The sequence below is a fragment of the Podarcis muralis genome, chromosome 2 (assembly GCF_964188315.1).
Source record: "Podarcis muralis chromosome 2, rPodMur119.hap1.1, whole genome shotgun sequence".
NCBI lineage: Eukaryota > Metazoa > Chordata > Lepidosauria > Squamata > Lacertidae > Podarcis > Podarcis muralis.
Genome location: NC_135656.1, coordinates 76,005,766 through 76,030,680, shown reverse-complemented (window position 1 = coordinate 76,030,680; position 24,915 = coordinate 76,005,766). Strand labels below are relative to the sequence as shown.

The following is a 24,915-nucleotide window of genomic DNA, read 5'->3' as shown; positions in this document are numbered from 1 at the left end:
AACAGAATCTCACATATTCTTAATCCATGCTTTCCAGGGAACAGCCTGGGCACTGAAAACAGATTACAGGGTTCAGCCCAGGCAAACTGATGTACCAAGTTAGATAATGGCTGTTGACTGTGCAGAGTTCATCTCAGGCATATTTTTGCTTATTTTGTGGGCCAAGAGAGACCCATGCTTGAAAAGAAGCTGCACCACTCTTGTTGCTCCCCATGGTTAGCTGTGACTGGAAAGGATATCTTTATTGGAAGGGGATTGGCCTAGCCTGCAGCACGGAGCTCAGCAGAAGACGCACCAGAGATTCCCTTACAAGGAAATTTTCCAATTATCCTTTTAGCATTAGAAGGCAGCTTGAATCATCATGGGTAGGTAAATCAGAGGGCAAACCAATTAGATAAATCATAATAAATTAAACAAAAGCTACAGGAGTTTGGAGTGAAGCACTTTATGTAACCATTGTACTCTCCCCCATTATGCTGCCTTCCCGAGATTTATTATGACAACAGCATGAAGTTACTTTCAGGTTTTTTTGTTTTTATTAAGATGACAGAACAAAAGTGAAAAGTTACATCAGCTTTGCAATAAGCCACTTGCGTATTTGACTGAAGGAAACAACTCCTGCTGCTGCCAGGCAAGCCAAGTCAATGCACATGCTGTTCTAGAATACAGCAGTACATGCAGGTGGACAGGATGGAGAAACATGTTGTATGGGTTGGTTTGCAAAACCATGACTACAATCCTATGCATGCTCACCTGGGATCAAGCCCCACTGAACCAACTGGGACATACTTGCAAGTAAGCATGCACGTGAAACCACTCAAAGAAAGCACTAATTGTACGGCATAGCATATTTTGCACTTGCCTTCCACCTTCACATATTGCAAGTCTGGGTTGACACAGAGGGCCAGGTTGCTAGGCAGAGTCCAAGGGGTTGTCGTCCAAGCAACTAGAGAGATGCCTTCATCTTCTTCCAATGGAAAGGTAACAATGACCGAAGGGTCTTGGACATCCTCAAATACAGAATTAGAAAAGTTAGAAGCGACATGGAAAACGTTAACCTTTTTATGCACAAAGGAGCAAATAATGAAAGCAAACTGTTATGGCCAACAATATTCTTAATACTTATTACAGAGCATGATTCATTTATCAAAGGCTATGGCAACAAGTATCTTTCTTAAAACAATCTTCTCCATAAGCTACTGGATTGTTAAGAAATAGCCCTGTTTTTAAAAAAACCAACCTATTCAGATTTTTATGTAATTAACTATTTAAACGGAGATTGGGAGCAAAACACCATTACCTAGGTTAACCAAAACAAGCAATATAGCTAGATACAAACAATGTGGCTATTGTACTAAGAGATACAGCTGAGGCACACTCCAGGTAGGCATGGAGCTAATTTGTAGCTTCAAATTAAACAACTATTTTTGTTTATCTGTATGGAGCTGCTTCAAATTCTACATGTCTTGAGTTTAGGGTTGACATGAATCCACGAGCACTGTCCTGTACTTTTACCTATAACCTATTAGGGTATTCACATGATTACAATAAAACAGCAGTCTATCCCCGTCTGCCTCTTGGTTTTTTTACAGCATTTTCATTTCCAATATTCAGTTGTTTGCCAAGTTATACAGTGTTCAGGCTCACATGACTCAGGTAAGAGTTAGGATAAAGTGAGTGTCAATGATTTGTTTGAGTCCCAGATTAAAAACTGTTAAGCTGGCGAAGATTCCATCCCTGCCTCCCATTTCTTCTAGCACTTTTGACAGTCTGGATAGCGATCTTCAAAGGTACAGCATCAGAAGACCTTGCAATATATTAATTTTTGCACTGCCAGCTCTCCCTGGTTCCTTTTTCACACCCAGAGTAAACTCTGGTAATTCCATTAGTGTTTGCCACTATTTATGTTAGAACTAAGAATTACTCCAGAGGGAGTTCACTCACTGAGCATGAAGCTCACTCAGCAGCCAAAACACAAGCATGCTTTCCCCGTTGTTATTATATAACTGCTAGCAATTCTGTTCAGTCTCTGAGCAATGTTGTATGCTGCCAGCCACCTTCACGGTTTCAACAAATACTAAATATAGTTGAGCAATTTTCACTGAACATTTATTGGCATTTTGCAGGATGAACAACACTTCAGCTGCAGAATACAGGTGAGCTATTTTTCTTTCTCCACTGCCTTCTAAAATAAGCTTACTTCTCAGGAATACAAGCTTTGTGTTAGAACAAGGGATGAGCCATTTGTGCACTTTGTGTTCAGTTTAATACGCATTTCAGAGGACCCCAGGAAGTTTAAGAACATCACTCTTTTTTGTTGTTAAATAACTTGTTTTTTTAGTTCTTGAATTCACATACAGAATGGGAAAAAACTTTTTAAAGAAAAGAACCACCAAGGTTATTTTTTGTTCTCTTAAAAGTTAGCCGAAGCCTGTTTTCAGAATTCTGAGTTTTGACAGTGTACACTCCAAAAAACTGAAACACTCCAGAACACTTTGCAGGAAAACCAGTGATAGTATAACACATTTTATTCAGTAGAGTGTAACAGAGAATTCTCAATTCTTATGTTTACTTGGAAGCTCACATAATGTGCTGTTCACTATATGGGAGAGAAATTAATACCATTTTGCAGATTTGCTTTGTTTAGTCTACAGTATCCTTCAGATTCAGGATTTGTTACAGCATTACAAAATCCAAAATACATCACATTTTGGGGGTAGGCGCTGACATTTAAAATAATCAGCTGTTTAGAAAAAAAGCAGTTAGTCAAAATCTAAACAGCAGCAGCTTCAAAATTCCTACTACACACACATACAAACCTTAATTCCCTAAAATCTGGCCAAAATAAAAAGTTATTGGATCCCAAACAGGTTAAAAAGATTATGGGTTTGAAGCAGCAGCTCAAGTTGATATTTTTTATACTCATCAACAAATAGTTATTAGAGTGGCTTACTATAAAAATCCAACACTATATCAAACAATAAACTGCAGATTAAAAAGGTCTCACTCAGAACTCAAAAAAAAACTTTAAAGAACAGTGAGAATAAACAAGACTTTGCTGGAAAATGACACAGTTGGCAGCAAACAAGTCTGGAAAATGTTCCAGAAGGGATGCTACTAGGAAAGAGTCTCTCTTTGAGGTCACCATCCACCACCTCAGGTGTCAGTGTTTCCACATCCTCAGGCCACAGAAATATAGCACAAAATCCACATCATGCTCAACATACTACAAGAATCTATTGAAGACTGTGCAGATCGGATGGACAATTCGTAAGAGCCCAGTACGCAACTGGAGCAAGACGCTATAATGTTCTGTACAAGCGGTCACTAAAATTAGCCCACATACAAGGTAAAAAGGTAAAGGACCCCTGGACGGTTAAGTCCAGTCAAAAGCGACTATGGGGTGTGGCGCTCATCTCGCTTTCAGGCCAAGGAAGCTGGCATTTGTCTATAGACAGCTTTCTGGGTCATGTGGCCAACAGGAGTAAACTGCTACTAGTAAACGGAGGACTGTGACGGACGCCAAAGTGCACAGAAATGCCATTTACCTTCCTGCCGCAGCGGTACCTATTTACCTACTTGCACTGGCATGCTTTTGAACTGCTAGCTTGGCGGAAGCTGGGATGGAGCAACGGGAGCTCACCCCCTCACACGGATTAGAACCGCCGACATTCCGATCAGCAAGCCTAAGAGGCTCTGTTGTTTAGACCACGGCGCCACCCACTCCCTTAGCCCACACAGAGTACATTACTGTAGGCTAAACAGATCCTAGGCCCATACTTGCCTACCCACCCAAGAATATGAGACAGAGCAGCACAGGCAGTGCCAAGTTTAAGGGGGCACCAAGCAAACTGTCTTGTGCAGCTCTCCCCAACCCTGATGCTGCTCTCTGCAACCTTGGTGCTGTGGCTGCCCCAACCTTTGCATACATATGCACCCTGCCTGCCTTCTTGTTGTTATCTATCCCTCCACTCTCATACCTGCACTTGCTGCCCAGCCTTACCACCACCACCGTTTCAGGCATAGTTGGCACGGCAGCCAGCTTGGCCAGGCCAGGGTGTTTGTGGAAGCCTAAAGCTGCCTGCCACTGCTTTGCTTTAACTCTATAACTTCCCCAGAGTGAAAAAAGAATGGCAATGAGTTGAGCCCCTCAGATGCTACCTGTTAGGCTGCAGGGCCACGGGGGGCATCAGAGCAGCTACAGGGTATAGAATCATAGAATCATAGAGTTGGAAGAGACCACAAGGGCCATCGAGTCCAACCCCCTGCCAAGCAGGAAACACCATCAGAGCACTCCTGACATATGGTTGTCAAGCCTCTGCTTAAAGACCTCCAAGGAAGGAGATTCCACCACACTCCTTGGCAGCAAATTCCACTGTCGAACACAGTGGAACCGCTTCAGTTTTCACAGTTCAGTGGAACCGCTTCAGTGGGTACCGCTTCAGGTATTTGGAGCAATGCTTTCTAGCGCACTATAGCCTGCTGCTACTAACGGTCATTAGGAGGCCCCTGGCCTATGGCATCCTGGACATATGTAGGGTGGCAGATGGACTTATGCCACTTGGTCCAGTGGTAACAGCAGCACTGCACAGGAATCTAAAATATTTATTCAGCTTTAGATCAGGCTGGCAGTTAAAAAAAAGAAATACAATAACATAACAAGCCTACATACCTTATAATTCTGGTGAGACTCGAAGTTAGAAAGGGGTGTGTTACATGCTGTTGAAAAAGGCATGACTTTAACTCCTCGGTATACCAGTCCTTTGTCATAAAGCTGCTTGAAAACCCACCTAAATGAATAAATAAATAGCAATTTAAGCAAACAAACAGAACAAGTTTATTTTATTTTAAAAGATTATAATAATTAGAGAAGTCAATTGACCACATGTAAGAAGAAGGCACAGAACTTCTGCCCAGAACTACTTTCCTCCCTGGTGAGTTTACTGTAAATAACTTTTTTTTTTTAAAAGCATTTTGCCCTTATCATGCAAGTTGTACTTTCCAGGCCAAAAGCACAGAACATAGAGCAGCAACCACATTGGAGTACAATTTTTAAAAGGTAATGAATACTATCTATCTTAAGTTGCTATAGCATCTGTAGAGATTTCTAAGGTCAAACAATACAGATGTTGCAAGCACCAAGAAAAATCATCACAGAAACGCTTCTCATCTTACAATCAGAAGTCCCCCTTAACAAGGCAGGAGGGGAGTATATAGGATGCTATGTCACCCTAGAATAAATTATAAAATGTATTTGCTTTATTAACCCTGGAGCCTATTCACTATTCAACCTGGCTAACTCTGTAACTTGTCATGCTCTCATTTGGTATACTGACTTTGCCGTCCTGCTACACCACCCACCCTGCTGCCTCGGCCACTAGCAGGGAAGCAGTGCCAGTATCAGGACTGATTACTGGCAAGAAATCACTGAAATTGCCTAAGATTTTGGTGGAAATTGGCACTGGTGCCAGGTGGGAGCTTCACCCCACTTCATGGGTGGGCTGGGCCCAACACAGTGCATAGCTAAAAACTGTGGAATTTAATGCCACAAAATGTGGTGATGGCCACTAATGTGGATGGCTTTAAAGGGGATTTAGGTCACCAATGTATACTAGTCACAATGGCTAAATTGCTTTCAGTATCAGAAGCAGTATACCTGTGAATCCCAGATGCTGGGGAACACAAACAGAAGAGTGTCTTGTGCTCACACGCTGCTTGTGAACTTCCCACAGAGATCTGGTTGGCCATTGGAAGAACAGAAATCTGACCTGGATGAGCTTTTGGTTTGATACTGTATTCTTATTACAGTAGACACAGTAATGCACATTTTTTAAATACAAAGTTGCTATATTTTATTCTATATTCCAAAGAAAAAGAAACTAGTAACTATTACTAGAGGGGGAAATCCTCTCTGAGGAAATAGATATAAATATCATGCACACACAAAATTCAGGAGCTGCATCACCAGATGACTGAACTGCTAAGCCAAATTCAAGTCAACGATTCCCTCTTGTGGAGCTTTTTCCAAGTGCAGGAAAAGTGTTCTTTCTTTTCCTGCACCATCTTTCATTTTTACAGCTCACAAATGTTTGTGTTGCCATTAGAATGAGACAGTTCAATTCTGCAAGTACAAGAAAAAGCTGAATTTACAAGATGTCTATCTTTCAGAGAGGAAATGTAACATTAATAACTTTCAAGTGATCCAGCAATGGCTCACATGTCACGTACTGTTAAACTGAATCGTGCCTTGGTGCTAACTTGCAAGAAGGCAGGATCTCAGAGATGAGGCTACAGCCAAGTACTCCTTGCCCAGTCCTCATGCTGCCAAGCTACCCAAAGCTAAGCCATGGTTCAACTTAGCATGATGTCCAAATCACAGACCCCCAGTTTGTCTCCTCAAGACAAACCATAAGCTGTAAACCAAAAAACACACCCTTTTTACAGTTCTCTGCCTGGAGTAAGACAAATCACAAGCCCAGATGTGGACAACATGCTACGCCAAACAATGGGCCAACCCCAAGTAGCACAACAGCAAAAGGGGCAGAAAAGGAGTGTTCCTGTTCCTCTCCACGAACCCACACAGGCTAAGCCACTGTTTGGCTTAGCATTATGTACGAACTAATTCAATATTTCATTTACTTGTTAAAACAGGCATCAGTAATTGCAACCCTGTTGTAGAGACTCAATAATTTTTTTGAAGTGGATATTAGAGATATATTAGAGAACTGCAATTAGCAGGGGTAGGTATTCTTTAGCATTTTCTTAATTTCTATAGAATTGTAGAGTTGGAAGGGACCCTGAGGATCATTGAGTTCAACCAAGGCAGGAATCTCAGCTAAAGCATCCAGGACAGACTGCCATCCAACCGCTGCTTAAAAAGCTCCGGTGAAGGAGAATCTACTCCGCTGTCTAACAGCTCTTACCACCAGGCTGCAACCCAATGAAGAGACCCAAGCCAACATCTGGGGACAGGACTACTGGATATGTGGACTAGGTGACATGGTTTACATGAGAAAACAATCAAGTACATTTGTGGAAGGCAAGGCTCTTCAGTTCAGACATAAGGTTACAAAAATATCAAGCATTTTTATATTGTAACTACAGTGGTACCTCCGGTTACGTACTTAATTCATTCCAGAGGTCCATTCTTAACCTGAAACTGTTCTTAACCTGAAGCACCACTTTAGGTAATGGGGCCTCCCGCTGCTGCCGCACCGCCGCCACCCAATTTCTGTTCTCATCCTGAAGCAAAGTTCTTAACCCGAGGTAATATTTCTGGGTTAGCGGAGTCTGTAACCTGAAGCATATGTAACCTGAGGTACCACTGTAATCTGCTTTAAAGACTTATTGCCTTCAGGAGTTCAAAAGTGTCTATCATAGAGATCTGCTTCATAGCAAGCCTGCTAAAGATAATTTTTCCAATTATTAGTCATAGTTCATCATATTAACTCTGAAAACAAGTTAAGGCACCTAGCATAGTGAGGAAACTTGCTAGAAATGTCAAACACATATACCTCCAGTTACAGTAGTCTTGCATTACTGTCCCTTCTCCATCAGTGTGGGCAGATTATTATTACTTTATATTAATTTCAGCTATCTACGGTAGATACAATTCTCTTTACAACAGAAGAGTTTTTTCAGACCCTAATCCTAATGCAGCAAGCTTGCCTGGTTGGCCTTGCATGGCTAAGCAACTACCAACCTTCCTCCCAAACTCGGAGCTGGAGGGAAAGCGGGGATCACTGCACAAATTTAGTACCAATCACCTGCAGCTGTAAGGTTGGGAGCCAGACTGGCGTTTTGCATGTTGAGTGGGCAAGTAAAAATGTGAAAGACTGCCTACTGCAATAATATACAACTTAACCAAAGCTTCAAGAAAATACTGGAGACAGCATTACAAGACCAGTGAGACTGCTATCTTTATATCATCTAAAAACCATTTACATAGTTTGCTTAGTAATTTTAGTGTTCAGAATCACTGCAAAGCAAGACTACTTTAGGCAAGCCTAGCCATCAGGCATACAGAGTTCTATTTTTGACTTTTCCACCTTTGAACAGCTGGCGTCTGCATTATGTAACAGTTTTTAAGCATGATAAAGAAAAAGAATCTAGGATTGGGCTATGCTGCTTATTGATAGTGGAAGGCTTGAAATAACAACTCGGGTAACCAGGGCAGGGAGCAGGTTAGCTACCTCCTACACTGATGTTCCTGGATGTTCCCTTTTATTTTTTTTCTCCCACACGTGAGTATGGTTGCTTCTCACTCCTGTGTAGACAAGGTAAGTGCTAAACTTGGAATGAGCCCCACAGGACAATGTAGAAATAAAGACATGCAGTATTGTCCAGGCCGACTCCAGCTAGGGAAGACTCACGTCTGATAGTTAAGTCTTTATTGATAAAAGAAGCACTTGCAGCAACTCCCATGGTGCTCTGTATGCGCACAAACACACAAGCCTCTAGCCACTAAGCAACTGTCCCCCACAGATCTGAGCTCTGGGGAGCAGTTGCATCAAAAGTTAGACCCCTCCCCTCCTCCAGCTTATATACCCTCCCCTGCCAGGTTGCACACCTGCAAACTGAGACTTCTCCTGCATGGAAGTCGTTGCTGCACTTCCTGCTTCAAGCCCCTCCTGGTTCTAGGAGCCAGTGTGGTGTAGTGGTTAAGAGCAGTAGACTCATAATCTGGTGAACTGGGTTCGCGTCTCCTCTCCTCCACATGCAGCTGCTGGGTGACCTTGGGCCAGTCACACTTCTCTGAAGTCTCTCAGCCCCACTCACCTCACAGAGTTTGTTGTGGGGGAGGAAGGGAAATGAGAATGTTAGCTGCTTTGAGACTCCTTTGGGTAGTGATAAAGCGGGATATCAAATCCAAACTCTTCTTCTCTTCTTCTAGGAAACAGTGGGGAGGGCAAAGGTGGGAAGTCTACTGACCCATATGTCAGCTGAACAGCCACCTGCTTCTTCTGCTACATCATGCATGCCTTCCTCCATCTCAGGCTGCCCTGACTCTCCCTCCTCCCCCTGCCCTGGCTTCTGCCTTGCGAGTGGCATCAAACCCCATAAACTGCTGGTCCCCTCTCCTGGGTCAGTCCCCTGGTCCCCTGCTTCCACTACACGCTCTATGGAACCCTGCCAGTCCCCGACAAGCGTAGGGAGCAAATATGGATCAGATTATTTATTATTATTAAAAAGAACCTATACCACCTTTCATTTCAAGATGAAATTGCAAAGTAGCTGTGTGGGGTAGCTTAAAGGGGAACTTCCAACTGAGAATACAATTATTATTATTATATACTTATGTCTAGCCACCTTCTTCCCTGGTGGTACTCAAGCATCTAACAACGGGTGGGGTGTGCATGGAGAACAGGGAGAGATGGACATATTTAATATGAAAATAAAGTGTGCAGAACAGAGGTGCATGGAGGGTGAAGATGCAGAGGAAGGGCAGAGGAGGAAGTTCTTCCACCAAAGCACAAGTTCAGAACTATTAGCCGTCACAGTAAAATGCAACCTCCAAGTTCAGAGGCAGTGTGCTTCCAAAGATCTGATGCTGCAGACTACAAACAGGTAAAGGTTGCCGCCTTCAAGCTCTGCTTGTTTCTAAGCCTCCCAGCATCAACCCACTGGTCATAATTGGAAGCAAAACTCTGAACTAGATTGAGACTTTGGAAAGAGATAATGCTTACACACTGCTGGGCTCACAGAGGAAAAATTCAAGGTCAATTGCAACAGTATCCTAGTACAAGTCATAAAGGAATTTAACACACTGCCTGAAACACATAAAAAGTTCAGATATTGAAAGCTGACACTCCAATTCCGACATCTTTCTACTTCACTTTCACACTGTTCTCATTATCCAGCAGTGACAGAGACCACATAAAGATGTTTTGCTACATCAGGACCGTTTTCACACTGCTCTATTGTTCAGCCTCTAATAAGCAGAATCTCATGTAGCATTACATTTCTCAGCACCTCCAAAAGGCTACACAATATCAGATGACAGTGCTTCATTCACCTGGTGCAGCACAGCAGGGCACTGTCTTTTCATAGGAACAGCAAAATCACAGCACCTGACCTGCAGCATAATTGGTTTCCTAGTGCCCAGGACAATCTCAACAGAAATCAAGATTTCAGTAACCATACAGCGTGAAACCTACACATACTTTCTGCCTTTCTATTTAAGAAGTGCCCAAGTCAGCTTACAAGTTCTTTAAAAAGATCTCCATAACAGTAAAAAACAACAACCAAGCCATTAAAAAATATTACAGACTGCCATTAATTATAATAAACTCAGTTCCATGGTGCCAGGAGTCTCAAATAATTGAATCAACTGGCAAAAAGCCTGTCAGGAAAGATTGTGGAAGGGGAGGCAGGGTTTATGGTGAACGGTGAGAAAACCAAAGTAAACTTACCACACAGTCTCCATGAACTCTGGATACAAAGTTTTATAGTCATTGTCAAAGTCAATCCACCGTCCAAGCCTTGTAACACTAATCTGCAAATACATTAAATTGTGACAGCTTAGTGAACCCTGTAACTATTCATGGTTATAGTTCATGGCCACTACCCTTTACTTCTTTGATTGCTAAAAGATATACACCTTCCTCAAGAAACAGATTTTAACCAAGAATGTCCATCAAGAAAGATTGGCAGATCTCTTTTTAACAGCTAGGATTTAAATCATGCAATTAGGTTCTGCGTGCCCAATGGGGCTTCACATTTGTGTTTTCTGAACAGCATCCCACCAAATTACATGGCCCACTTTGGAAGCAAAACAGAATTTTAAACTCAATTTGTGATATAATATTGAGAGAGAGAGAGATTACAGTTCAACTCTTAGCCATACCTAGTTTTTCAAATCCCAGTCAATAAGTACATGCATACAGAATGAAGGGGAAGAAAGGGGACCTGCATACCAACATGTTTGATGCTTTGAAACCATTGCTCTGGGGAAAGAGGGTAAATATATATCTATATTGAACTTACTTTCCATTCTTGGGAGTACCTCATCACAATTCCTCTGCAACTCTTGTTGTATTCTGCAATTCCCATTTTTGCAACATCTTCTGGTCCTTTGATGCCCAGTGTTTTATCAATTTCATACTCCTGAAATGAATTGTGATGCTCAGAATAGGCTGCATTGGTATTACGGTAGCTTTGTTAACTAGAACAGAGAACTTTTTGAAGCCCATCAACCAAGAGGATCTGTGGTACTTGGCCTATAGCTTTGCGCGAAACAATAAGACAAAACTCCTCTGAGTGCAGAAGTCTCACACAGCAGGAATAGCTTCAAAGTCAGCAATATTTGATTTCACAACCCAAAAATCCATGATGCTGAATTGCAAGTTGCAATAAAAACCAGGTCTCAGCTGTGCCCTGGCATTGTAATTTACTTTTTACATCTTAAGTGTAAGTCACTTACCAGTACTCAAATTTACTAAACATGAACCTGATATTTTAAAATTACTACTTTAAAATTAACTCCATGGTATACACATGATCCCAGGATAACTCTGAAATCCTGATCGATGAATAGGACATATTTAAGAAGTTAGGAAGACTATTCATGAAGGAATTCAAAAAAAAAGCTCATAAAAAAAGAAAATGATATTTCCCCCCCAACAAATAAAACAATGGTCAAAAACATGTCTTTGAATTCTGTCTATGACTGAAGCAATATCAAAGTAAAAAATGAGCCTTTGTGAATGTAAAAAAACAAAACCTTATATGGAGTTCTCCATCAGGACAGCAAAAGGTTAGGAATGAAGTACTAACAACTATATCTAGGGAGGACACAAGAGAAAACATTCAACATACCACTGGCAAACCATGGCAATCCCAACCAAATCTTCTGTCCACATGAAATCCACTCTGATGAGCAAATCTAGTTACTATGTCTTTGATGGTTCCTGCAAGTATGTGTCCATAATGAGGAAGTCCTGTGGCAAATGGAGGCCCATCATAAAATGTAAACCTATGTTTTTTAAAAAAATTTAAAACACAGATTAAGCAAATAAACCAGACACATTAAGAAACAAAAATCTCTCTTACACAGGAAAAAGAATAAACAAGAATAAATAAATATCTTCTATAGTTCTCAAGTTATAACACTTCATAAGTCAAGTGAGCAGTGAACTAGATCATTTATAGAAGTTTTCAAAATGCCATGTTTTATGCAAGTATGCATATTTTTACTCTTACATGAGTCAAATGATCAGTCAGCTATTGCCCTGCACTAACATAGATCTTTCTCCAAAGTTTGATTCATCTCAGACTTCAAAACAAAAACCAGTTGTTGCCCATTTGCAGGAACACTGAAGAGCAAACTTGGAAAATATATCTTACCTTGGTCTATTTTTTGAATGTTTTAGGCATTCTTGAAAGCAATTAAGTTTGCTCCAAAGCTGCAATATTTTCTCTTCCTCCTGTGGAAAGTTTATGTTTTCTGCAACTTGCTGAACCATGATTTTCCTACATGAAACAAGGTAATACACAAAGCTAAGACCAATTTTCCCCCAGGGACCACGTTACACAGCAATGTATCATTTCATATAGCAACTTTGTTGAGAAGTCAGGATTAGAATGCTACATTCCAGCACATCCAGGGAATGATCATTTTGCGCATGACCAAGGCCCGTGTGACCACTGACGCACCTGCTGCTTTTGGTCCCAGGGCGGGAGCGGAATAGGCTTATGTGCGACCACTAACACACACATTGATCCAGAAAGCAAGCTCTGCACAAACAGGGAGTTGCCTGTACCTTGATAAGAATTCAAAAGGCCATTTAAAAGTAGTTTTCTCTTCTTGTACCACATTTGTCGGACTCCAAGAGCTATTTGTAGGACAATCCTATGAGTGTTGAAGCAGAAATAAGTCCCACTGATTCAGTGGGCACAGAATGCTACATGCTCTATGTACATGAACAACAAGAAGCCATGAGTCTTGCTTGGGCTTAAACACCTGCTTCTCCTACAGGGCCAAGACTAAAGTTGCAGCTGAGTTTCCCCTGAAGAAACCTGGTTTCTTGTGATATATGAGCCAGAGATCAAGCAAACTCTGGTTAAACCAGCGAGCTTTATAAACCACAAAATCTGGTTTGTACAAAAGTTAGCCAAGTTTCATGGAAAGTGAAACTAAACTCTACTGAAGTCTTCCTTCGTCCCTCCCAGGAGGAGCAGGGAGAAGAAACATGGGCTTCTTCCTGCTTGTGCACATAGCATGAAACCACAGCAATGAATGCAGCAACTGAACCAGATTCAACTAATTCAGTGCTCCATGGGGTCACGAAGAGTCGAACACGACTAAATGACTAAACAACAACAACAACAACAACAACAACTGGAAGGTAGCACAAGGACTCCCACTAGCACAATGGGGCTCCCCCCAGCAACTCTTAAATTTCCAGCAGATCCACAGTGAACGGTCAGAATAACCTGCAGAACAGCGCATGGGGGAAAGAGATGAGAGACTGTTCCATCTGGCAAGCAGAAATGTTTGCACTAACAGAACAATAAACACAAACACTGTGTTCAATGTTCACTCAATCAGTGTTCACTGTACTCACTTATTCCTTAGCAAGGAAACTTAAGATTACAACCTCATAAGGTGTGAAGGATGTAACAGCATCTGACAAAAGTCTAATGAGCAAAGGAATTTACCAGGCTTGAAAGAATAAAAAGTAGAGGTCATCCTAGCTTTGCAGGTGCACACATGATGTGGATAGTGAACAATCAAAGCATAGATTTAAATGCAACTCTCTATATGTCCCAATCTACTGCCCCTCTGTTGCAGTTGTTTGATTTGTCCCTCGATGTCCCTATGCTGCTTACTGGATCAGGTTAGAATTTGTCTTTTTAAAATAAATTAAATATTCCAGTAGGCAGGGTGGATTTGATTTAAATCAAATTGATTTAAATCATGATTTAAATCACTAGTTAGTAAGACTTGATTTAAATCATTTTTTTACAGACAGACTCATTCTGGCTGGTATAATCTTAATATTTACAACCAGATGAAGGTTTCATTTTTGGAAAAATAAATTTTCAGAGTAGTTTTTACTGTTACTGTATATTAAAAATTACTGATTTGGTTATACTATTAGAAATACATAGACAGATAATTATGAAATTATTGTGAGTTTTAATAAGTTAACTGTTTATATTTGGATAACTTTTCTGCTGTACTTTATTGGAAGGAGAAAAATAATCATTTCCTTAATAACAATTTAAACAATTTATTTAACTAAAACAGTAACATTATAGCATATGTATCCACGTTTGTTAACCGATGTGGTTAAATGGTCATTTAAAAAAAAAAAAACTTAAACTGAGTTTCAGCACACATGAAAAACTTAAAACAAATCCTTATTTCCTGATGAATAGCCTTTGGACTATAATGTAACTTAAATAGAAAACTATCTTTAGAAAAAATTTTCCTCCAAAAGCATTTTATTTTAAAAATCCAATTTAAAATTTTAAAAAATCAATTTAAATTTTAAAAAATCAATTTAAAATTTAAAAAATCCGATTTTTTTTTTTAAATCATTTATTTTTATCCACCCTCCCGGTAGGCAATTCTATATACAGTATTCAACATTCATAAAGCTAGAAAGGATTCTGCTTACAATACCTATACAATGTAACAATGACAGGGCTATGGAGGCTGCTAAAGTATCAGACTCCATGCGTAAGTCAGAGTATTATTTTTTGCCCTCTTCTACTAACTGAAGCACTGTATGGAGATAACAGTGTCCAGCAACCACAGGGCACATATTTCAGCATACCACAGCATGCTACCTTTTAAAGCATAGCCCTGTGCAGAATTCCTCAAAAGGAAGTCCCACTGGCTGCTGCATGAATCTGAGCATGTTCCAACAACCTCCACAGTGGCCCTTCTCAGAGTTCCTCAGATGTCATGAGTGAAGATGGTTGGTGGTTATTGTAGCAACCCAGCTGCAGAATGCTCCCCAAGTAGGCTTGCCTGACACCAACCATAATGTAATTCCATTGCCCAGTAAAAAATTCTTTTATTTGCCTGGGCCTTTCAGGGCAATTGTTTTAGATCTGTTTAGATGAATTTCATTGGAGCTTTGTTTTTTTTTAAATGAACCAGCTATCATAATGTTATTACTGGTGTTATGTTTTAATTGTAAGCTATTCTTTGTTTTTCATTTTTAAAAAAATAATATTTATTAAAGATTTTCTTGATTTACAAAAGTGCGTGCATTGTCTCTTTTTTCAGAATTGTAAGTTATTCTGAAAGCCTTCAGACTGAAAAGAAAGAAGCAAATGATTTATCAACCAAATAAAAATAAATTGATTCCCAGATATGCGTGCATAGAAAAGATTCTAATTGTTCGATTCTTATTAAAGATCTGCACTCTTCGATGGACAGGACAGGATTCGGGGGTGGGGGGAGGATGAAGAACTAAAGCCAAGGCACGGATTCACATCACTTTAAACCACCTTCACGTCTTTGACAGATAATTGATGCCACAAAGTGTTTCATCTGATGTAAAAGGACTTTTTAATCTTCAAGCAATCTTTTAAGCAGTAAAGCATGATCATCCCAAACAGCTCCTTTTTAACAACCTTATAAACTTCTTTGTCATTGGGAAGGTTCCATCAGGTCAGATTTCTTTTAGTCTCTCTGCATATACATCTCAGAACTTTGCAATAATGTATTCGTGCATATAATAAAGCAATTCAACATTTTTTTGAAAATGCTATGTTACTCACTACTTTTAAAGAGAAGAACATCCAGTGGGAAAGGACGTGGTATGAGGGTTCCTATCAATAGGACAGTGGCCTTCAAACCTACAGGAAACAAAGAAGTTATTAATGAGTATAATTTCTAAGTTGTAGGCAGGATTCACCCAACGAATCTGTCAAAAGCTGGAACTATTCCTATGGACACTTCTGCAGGTAGAGACAAAAGTCCTAGTCAGAAATACTAGATATATACTACATGGATGGACGACAAAAGCCCAGGAGATGGGCATCAAAAACAGCTAACCTCTGAAAACTGAAAAATTTTATTTGTACACTATGTTCTTTAAATCCACCTGCCCAAACTTTTAAAAGTATCATACATGTTCATGAATGGTTGGCATACTAAACTATGCCTCAGAACTGCATCACAGGATATCCACTGCAGCCACAGCTATTCCAAGCACACACATTTAGGAACACCTCCTGGCATTTATCCATCACCAAAAAGTAACAAAATACAACTTGTTAGGTTTTCCACTAAAATGTGAAATATGAAACAGTGCAAACAACGCACAGCTTCTTGGATGTCTCATATTTCCACAAAATCATATTTGTTTTAATGAGCGATCTTGTGGAAGTATTTCAATTGCCAGCAAGATTGCATTGATAAATGTGATCACTGTACTGCCAACATAGCTGTAAAATAAGCAACAGATGAATGAAGATGAAGTTTGAAGTGTTTTGCAATTGGGACTAGAGCCTGGTTATAGATGTGGAGATGCTCGCAAGTGGGGGTGCAGCAGAAGCCAAATCAGTGAGGAACTCCAGCTGTTTTATCTACTCAAATAGCAGCATGATGTAATTCCATCATGCAGCATTGGTACCACCACCCACTTTCATGCTGATGCGGAAACAGAAGGAATTTAATAAGCTGAAGAGTCTATGAAGAAATACCAAGGTACAGCCATGGTGGTCCTGGACATAATTCCATCCACACTAACATGACTCCACAAATCTCAATCATCTGTAAGCCCACACTGCTCACTTCAAGATGAAAAGACTCCTCCTCTCAGATTTCTCTGCATATAGCAAAGAACTCAGAGGAATAGGAGACTTTCACCATGATAGATACAAGAGACCAACCATACTACTCTTCCAAGTCCTTGGAAACTTGGGGAAAGGGGTCGCTCAATTTCTGCTGGACTTTAGAACAGGCAGACGCAGCAAGGCACTGACACAGATTCTGCATGTTCCCCATCTCAGCATAAAATAAAAGACTGACTCCACCCCTCTATCAAATTCTCTGTACAAGGCAGTGGATTCAGAGGAGGAAAGGGGAGGGGATGAGTTGGTGATTAACACAAATACTGGCTGGCTATTAATGTGATGCAACTGTAATTCAATATTGACAAATTTTCTACTAAGTTACGCCCACACTGCCAGGGAATAAATACCTGAAAGCAAATGCAGGAGACAAAGAAGACAGATATCCAACAAGATGCACATATTGTCTCCCTGGCTGAAGCTCTGCCCTCATGAGGGCAATTATCACACAAGTTACAAACAGATTATCAGTCAGATGTAGGCAGTTGTGTGGACAACTTTTCAAGGCCGTAAGTTAAGTAGTAGACATCAACTGGGGTGTATGGGGTGTTAGGGGAGGGAAGTACCTCTGGTGAATGACACATTGTGCATGCTCTTTCTGGGGTAGTTTGTCAACCATTAGTCCCACCCTGCACTCAGCTCTCACCCGTGGCTCCCAGAAGCTGTCAGCATGCGACAGCAGCCACATCCCAGGAAATAGCGTTGACTGGCTGGCTAAACCAGGTGAGGGTAGCTGATGGGTCTCAAACCCTCAATGAGTTATGAACTTCCCCTGCATGTGAAGACAGGTTCTGGTGGGTTGAGTGGATGAGGCAAATAACGGGTCCAACAGCCAAGAAAGTGATTTCTGCACATGCTGTAGTGAAGTGAGGGGCAGATGGGGCTCATCAACCTGGTAAGGTAGCCCATCTAGGAGAAGGTAAACACTGATCCTATACCTCCACTGCCTTGTGGGATATCTTGGGGAGAAAAAAAGACTAAGGAGTAAATACTATACAAATCCAGAGTGGAGTCCCTAAGATGATTGAATACTGTCTTGTACACCTCCTTCTGGCAACTCCTGCAGCCAAGCAGGTACCAAATGTATTGTTCTGCTTTCCTTTGGACCACATCAGTAAGGCCAAGCAGGGGGGTCTTGTCGTCTGAGCAGCTTGGGACCTCCATACACACTGCCCAGGCTTGTGAAATAACACAGGAGGCAGCAGTTACAAGTTCCTGGTCTCTGCAGTCACAGCAGGTGCTGCGATTCTCCAATGGTTTGATTTCACCTCTGGAGGCACACTCTGTTGTCTCACAAAATGGTGACAAAAACAAAGACATGAACTACTTATTAATTCTGTTACCTCCCTGTTCTTATCTGCATAATGAATCTCTGTAGTTTTGCTCATTTACTATAAAGTCAGGCTTGTGTCTATACTCAAAAATAGATTTTTGCTTTGGTACAAATGTAATAATAATAATAATTTTTTATTTATACCCCGCCCTCCCCAGCCAAGGCCAGGCTCAGAGCGGCTTACAAGCAATAATAAAAACAAGATGAATGATTACAACTTAAAAACAAAAATAAAATACAACATTAAAATAATGGAACATTAAAATATTAAAATGTAGCCTCATCGCAGGAGGAGAAGGAAAAGAAAAAAGAAAGGGAGGGAGGGAGGGAGGGAATCAAATTGGCTCCAAGCCAAAGGCCAGGCGGAACAACTCTGTCTTATAGGCCCTGCGGAAAGAAATCAGATCCTGCAGGGCCCTCGTCTCATGAGGCAGAGCATTCCACCAGGCCCTGGCTCTGGTTGAAGCCAATCTAACTTCCTTAGGGCCTGGGACCACTAGGGTGTTGTTATTTATGGACTTTGAGGCTCTCCGTGGGGCATACCAGGAGAGGCGGTCCCGTAGGTACGAGGGTCCTAGGCCATGAAGGGCTTTAAAGGTCAAAAGCAGCACCTTAAATCTGACCCTGTACTCCACCGGGAGCCAGTGCAGCTTGAAAAGCACTGGGTGAATATGCTCCCATGGCAGAGACCCCGTGAGGAGCCTCGCTGCAGCATTCTGTACCCGCTGGAGTTTCTGGGACAGCTTCAAGGGCAGCCCCGCGTAGAGCGAATTACAGTAGTCAAGCCTGGAGATGACCGTCGCATGGATCACTGCGGCCAGGTCAGGGCGGGAAAGGTAAGGATTCCAAGTATTTCATACTGCTAGTACCATTTGATTATAGTATACTTTCTACTTTTACTGGATAGCTATACTTTTAGGATTCAATTAGCAGAGGTGATAAGCCTTTCATTGACTGGAAGTAATTGCTAAAAGAGCAGGTTTAAGTCTAGACTCTACACATACAGATGGTATGAGTTCATTAAAAAGCATCTGAAAAAACACTCCCTCTGCCCCATTCTCCTTCCACCTGAGCTATGAAATTTGTATTACTCTCTCTTATAGCACTGCTATAATTATTACTAAGATAGTTTATGAAATGGGCTTTGAAGACTCTGAAGAACTACATAAAGGTGAATTGTTACACATACACTTCACTCTCATAGATACATACATATGAACTCATCTCTTTCCTCCTAATGAGTATCTTCTTGTTAGGAGACTATGCAGAGCAACCCTTAAAGGAAAGCTACTGTGGGGAGAGGGGAAATGAGAGCAAAGCATTTCTAGTCATCCTTAAGTTCATTTTAAACTTCATAAACCTGGAAAAGGGAGGGGGCCCCCCTACACACACACACACACACACACACACACACACACTCAATGAATGAATGAATGCTTAGGCCAAGGATCAGCTTAAGCCCAAGAGCTCCATTTTGAACCTTAATATCAAGAACTTTAAAAACATAACATTTCTTTAAGGAGAAAGCAAAATTTAACCACGTAAGGAACGCAAGAAGACGAAAGCTTCTTAAAAGTACACCAGCGTTTATTCGGCAAAATTGCTGGCGATGAGATACTACGGTACTTTTAACATGGGGAATCAGCCTCTTTTGCTGCTCCCTTTAAAACATGAGATTAAATAGTGACCACCCAAGATTGGGCTCAGACCATCCTCAAAGTCTCCTGAGGCAGGAAATATCGGGGGCTTTTTTAGAAACTCTCACTCGCTCCCCGCCCTCGGCAGAATCACACCCACAGCTGTCAGCCCCGGGAGCGGCGGGGAGCAACTGAGCCAGGCTCACTAACAGCGACAGGTGGGGCGGGAAGTGCGAGGGATGAGCCCCCTTCTTCCCTACCACCCCGCCCCCCCCCCCCCCGCCCCGCAACGCACCTGCCCTTCCAGCTCAACGGACTCACCCGGCTGTAGGCCCAGCAGCCAACCGGCTAGAAATGATGCAACCTGAAAGAAAGCATGACAGGAAGTTTAGAGGGAGGAGGAGGGGCAAGAGCAAGGCGCGGCACGCCCACTAGCAACAGCCTCTCAGGGCGCTCCGTGCACAGGCTGCAAATAAGGCGGCCTCCCATTGGGCCGGAGGGTTTCCGGGCAACCATAAATCCTGGCCGAGGTTTCGGGCGAAGGGGAAGGGAGGCGCGTAGCGGCTGAAGAGTAGAGATAAGAAAGGGTAGACGGGCGCGCACGTCCTACTTGGCTTGCGAGTTCTCTTGCGCTGCCTGCGAAGGGCGGGCGGGGGGCGAGTGGAGCGAAGCCGCGCCGCGCTCACTCTCGGGGAGGAAGCGCCTAAAAGAAGGACCTTGAATGTCTGTCAAGGAACTAGACTGGCTCTCAGTGCAGCCTGGGGCTGCTTTCCTAGCTGCAGCGCCCTGCGAGGCTCTCTCAGTCGTCAACCCTGATTGTTTTATGGAAGACGTGGATGGCGAGGATGTATTAGATACATATTGCAAATAATACTGCTATCTATCTATCTATCTATCTATCTATCTATCTATCTATTAAATTTGTATACCGCCCCTCACTGGAAGATCCTAGGGCATCTTCACAACAGAAAAATGCAAACTGATAATACTAATGATGAGTTTACGAAAGGACTGCAGCTACACATTGTTTCATGAAATTTTTACAACACTGATGGACGTAGTCAAGTGAGGGGGGGCAAGGGGGGCAGCTGCCCGCCCCCCTAAATCAATAAAAATAAAATACATAGGAAGCTGAGGTTCTGCCTCCCCTAACAAAAGGCCTGCCCCCCCCCCAATCCTCCTGGCTACGCCCATAGGTTTTGTTATTACAGTACTAATAACAAGTGGACCTACTTGGGGTGTGTAATGGATTGTTTCTATATAGAAATTAGTATTTTTTAAATAAAAAAGAAAGAAATTGTGGCATTTGTAAGCCAATCAACATACGAAGTGTGATTTGAAAATTCTCTCTGCTGATTCAGTCCATAAGTGATAAGTAAAGGTAAAGGGACCCCTGACCATTAGGTCCAGTCGTGACCGACTCTGAGGTTGCGGGCGGCGCTCATCTCGCTTTATTGGCCAAGGGAGCCGGTGTACAGCTTCCAGGTCGTGGCCAGCATGACTAAGCTGCTTCTGGCGAACCAGAGCAGCGCACGGAAATGCCGTTCACCTTCCCACTGGAGTGGTACCTATTTATCTACTTGCACTTTGACATGCTTTTGAACTGCTACGTTGGCAGGAGCAGGGACCGAGCAACGGGAGCTCACCCCATTGCGGGGATTCGAACCGCCGACCTTCTGATCAGCAAACCCTAGGCTCTGTGGTTTAACACACAGCGCCACCCGCGTCCCTCATAAGTGATATAGAACTGATCAATTGCAATGTCAGTAGTTTGCATTGCAGTCTTTCTCCTCTGTTGCCATTTAAAATCTCTGGATTTCAAAATGATCTCTTGCCATGTTGTTAAGTGAGCTATAAGAAAGTATACTTTCTTATATATAACTTGGTATGCTTTCTTATATATAAATTTCTTATATATAACTGAGTTGTGGGTGAGTGGCACTACTTTGTGGTGGTTCCAGTCCTACTTGGATGGTTGTTTCCAAAGGGTGATGCTTGGAGAGTGCTCTTTGGCCCCATGGAGCCTTCCTTGTAGCGTTCCTCAGAGTCTGATTTTATCTCCAGCGCTGTTCAACATCTACATGAAACTACTGAATAGGGTTACCCATGAATTTTGAGAACATTGTCGGCAATATGCTGATGACAGAAAGTTCTACTTCTTTACATCTGCAGGTGTGGCAGTGGATGCACTGGAGAGCCAATAAACTGAAGCTCAATCTTATATGGATTGAACTTCAGTTTATTGGTTCTCCATTACTGAAGCAAGGCACTGTTATTGGGTGGTTCCCTAGACCAGATGGATGGGAGGTTGCCCGCTCTTGATGGGGTTATACTGCCTTTGAAGGATTGTGTACGTCTGGATCCATTGCTGTCGCTTGAGGCTCAGGTGGCCCTGTGGAACGGACTTATTTCCATCAGATTGGTTGGTGGCCCAGCTGTGCCCCTATCTGGATGGGGATAGCCTGACTTCTGTTGCCTATGCTTTGGTAACCTCTAGGTTAGATTACTGCAGCACGTTATATGTGGAGCTGTGTCCAAATATGGTTCAGAAACTTCCGCTGGCGCAAAAGGCAGTGGCCAGGTTGCTCACAAGGTCAAGACAGCAATCCAACCTCAACTGTACAGACTGCCAATTGGTTTCTGTGCCCAGTTCAAAGTGCTGGTTTGAATTGAGTGAGGAGATTAATACAGGCTAGCGGCTGCCTGTATTGTGATTCATTGGGGCGGGGATGTGGAGAGATTAAATACTGAAAATTTATATGGAGGAACAGATGCTGTCTATAGGCAAAAAAAAACACAAAACAACAACAACAGAGATGTACAAACATTATTTCTTCTTTTCTTTTTATCACTGATATTAAATTTCCATCAACATGTGTTTCCTTTGCTGTTTTGTCTTTTATGTAATTTGAACACCAGCATGGCCTGTTTGTAATGTGTTTCCCAACCTTGTGCCTCCAGATGTTTTTGGCCTACAACTCCCATCATCCCTGACTAGCAAGACCAGTGGCAAGGGATGATGGGAATTGTAGGCCAAAAACAGCTGGAGGCACAAGGTTGGGAAACACTGATCTAGGGTGTGTTCACAGCATTTTGCTGCTGTAAGTAATCAAGAAACAATCCTTCTGGCTCAGGCTTCATCAGTGTTCAGTGTTTACTTATTTCTAGATTATCTTTCAGGGTTCGCTGCTATTTTCCCTATACTGCCTAAAAGGGAGTGAACCACTTTGGAACTACATTAGTTTTTCTGGGGAACAATTGCTGAGGTAAAGCAGGTAAAGTATTGTGTAGCTATTTCTGCCTTCCTAGGGGGAAATAGTTGGGGTAAATGAAGAATAGGCATTGTGGTGCCCTGCACAATGTTGCCAGCTATAACGGCAGCCCCAGCCAACTATGCCAGTTGTCAGGATTTGTGACAGTTGGAACTCACAACACATTGGCAGCTCCTCGGGGTAAAGTAAGCAGCATTGACATAATTAATGCAAAGGAATATTCAGAGTGGCACTATTTTTCTCAGCCTATATCAAAGCGGAAAGGCACAACAGTATCTACTACATACCTCACCCTCCATAAATTCTTCAATTTTAAATGAAAATAATCCTGTATTCCTTAGAAGATAGGATCATCTAACTTTACCTTTAAAGTTAACCTGACAGGTAGGTTAGGCTTAAACAGTGCACTTCACAAATGAGGAACACAAGTCATTTTGGCTCAAGGTCCAGAATTCTGCCCTCTATAGTACAATGGCTTCTGTTACTACTATAATTTCAGGGGAGAGTAAGAAGTGCAGTTCTTTACCCCTCACATTAATGTCAGTAGTAAAGTACATTAATTTTAAAAGTAAGGTGCAAACTTATCATACCTCATCAAGGTATCTGGTTCCATCAGTCTTGGCTCTGGAAGTGAGAGTCCCATATGGTTTGAAAACATTCACCTGGTTGTCTAACAGCTAAATGGGCAGAATAAAAACATTGCCTCCTTTCTGTTTCTGGTTCAGTATTCCTCCATACCTAGGGTGTAGTTATCTTAATTCCAACAAAATTCTGTGGTTTGTTATGAAAATATTTCTTCTGCCATTTAACAAGAAGGAATTGAAGATGCTGATCATACACTGAAAGCAAAATGCAATAGTCTGGAGATGGCATGCACTAAAACTGTAACTGCCCAAGTTCTAGAAGTGAGGCTATGCAGAAAACCTGAGCACAGGGTATCTCTTAATAAAATACCAGCACTTATGTTCATTAATGCAGCACTTGCAGAGATTTGTAAAGCATTTTACAGCACAGCTATAAAACAGAGTTAAAACATGCATACATTTACAGCTTCACTCTATGCTTTCAAACACACCCTGGTACCTTAATGCTATGTTAATCAGCATTGAGTGAAAGACCACTAGAGGGCAATATTTTCCTTCACTGGGTAGTCATTCAATACCGTACTGTTATAGAGTCCTATAGACATCTGCTTGAGAAGGACTTTTCATATATTCATATTTATCCAAGTTCTGGATTCAGGTATTAAAATCTGTTTTCATAAATATTTCAAAGTTAGTGAAAAACACTGATGATTTGTATAGGCCAGGGGTGAGAGCCCCAGCAGAGATTTAAAATCATAAAACATGCAGCAAAGTAAAGTGTGGAAATACAGACTGTTAGACCTTTAAAATAGCCCTTCTATGTTGCTTGCAAAGTTCCCCACTTCCCTTAGCATAGAAACAGACTGCACATTTGGTAGGTTAGGAATTGTTTACTTACAAACTTTTCAAATGTCAGATTCATGTGCTATTCCATACATCAGCAAGAAAAGACATGCAGCAAAACCTAGGTTAGTTCCCAAGTGGTAAATGTTTCTAAATTAATTGTATCAAACACAAAGATGGCTTGCTTAACCCATGCAATGTAAGCTCAGAGCATGTATTGTAGACCTCCTTACTGTTAGGGTTCACATCATGGAAGAGAGAGAACAAAGAGTTTGGTAATGCTACCTCCCAAGGTGAGGGTGTGTGACCTAGCTAAGACTGGCAGGACAGCTTACTCTATTGTCTTAACCGCTTTATGCATTCATTAGAATTAAGCATTTGGTTATATGAGCCTGATTTATCCCACAGGCGTCACATGCCAATGGTGGGTG

General features: G+C 41.8%; 1 protein-coding gene and 1 non-coding gene across 5 annotated transcripts in view; both read right to left on the bottom strand.

The window, feature by feature from the left end:
* IARS1 (isoleucyl-tRNA synthetase 1) overlaps positions 1 to 24,915 on the bottom strand; it is a 102,903-nt gene that overhangs the window by 61,552 nt on the left and 16,436 nt on the right. For 2 of the 4 annotated variants that reach the window (XM_028718859.2, XM_077924813.1), the window contains exons 2-8: positions 15,739 to 15,816; positions 12,346 to 12,471; positions 11,818 to 11,974; positions 10,987 to 11,106; positions 10,413 to 10,495; positions 4,673 to 4,790; positions 863 to 1,010 (exon numbers count right to left, since the gene is read on the bottom strand). In XM_028718859.2, coding sequence (XP_028574692.2) covers positions 863 to 1,010; positions 4,673 to 4,790; positions 10,413 to 10,495; positions 10,987 to 11,106; positions 11,818 to 11,974; positions 12,346 to 12,464 — 745 coding nt within the window. In that variant the 5' untranslated portion in view covers positions 12,465 to 12,471; positions 15,739 to 15,816. Of the gene's footprint in view, positions 1 to 862; positions 1,011 to 4,672; positions 4,791 to 10,412; positions 10,496 to 10,986; positions 11,107 to 11,817; positions 11,975 to 12,345; positions 12,472 to 15,738; positions 15,817 to 20,080; positions 20,227 to 24,915 lie in introns of those variants that run through there. The other 2 variants (XM_028718857.2, XM_028718858.2) reach the window with 2 other exon arrangements.
* LOC114593126 (small nucleolar RNA SNORA84) lies at positions 14,635 to 14,767 on the bottom strand. Its single transcript, XR_003705620.1, has one exon. It is a non-coding gene; the product is annotated as a small nucleolar RNA SNORA84 (small nucleolar RNA).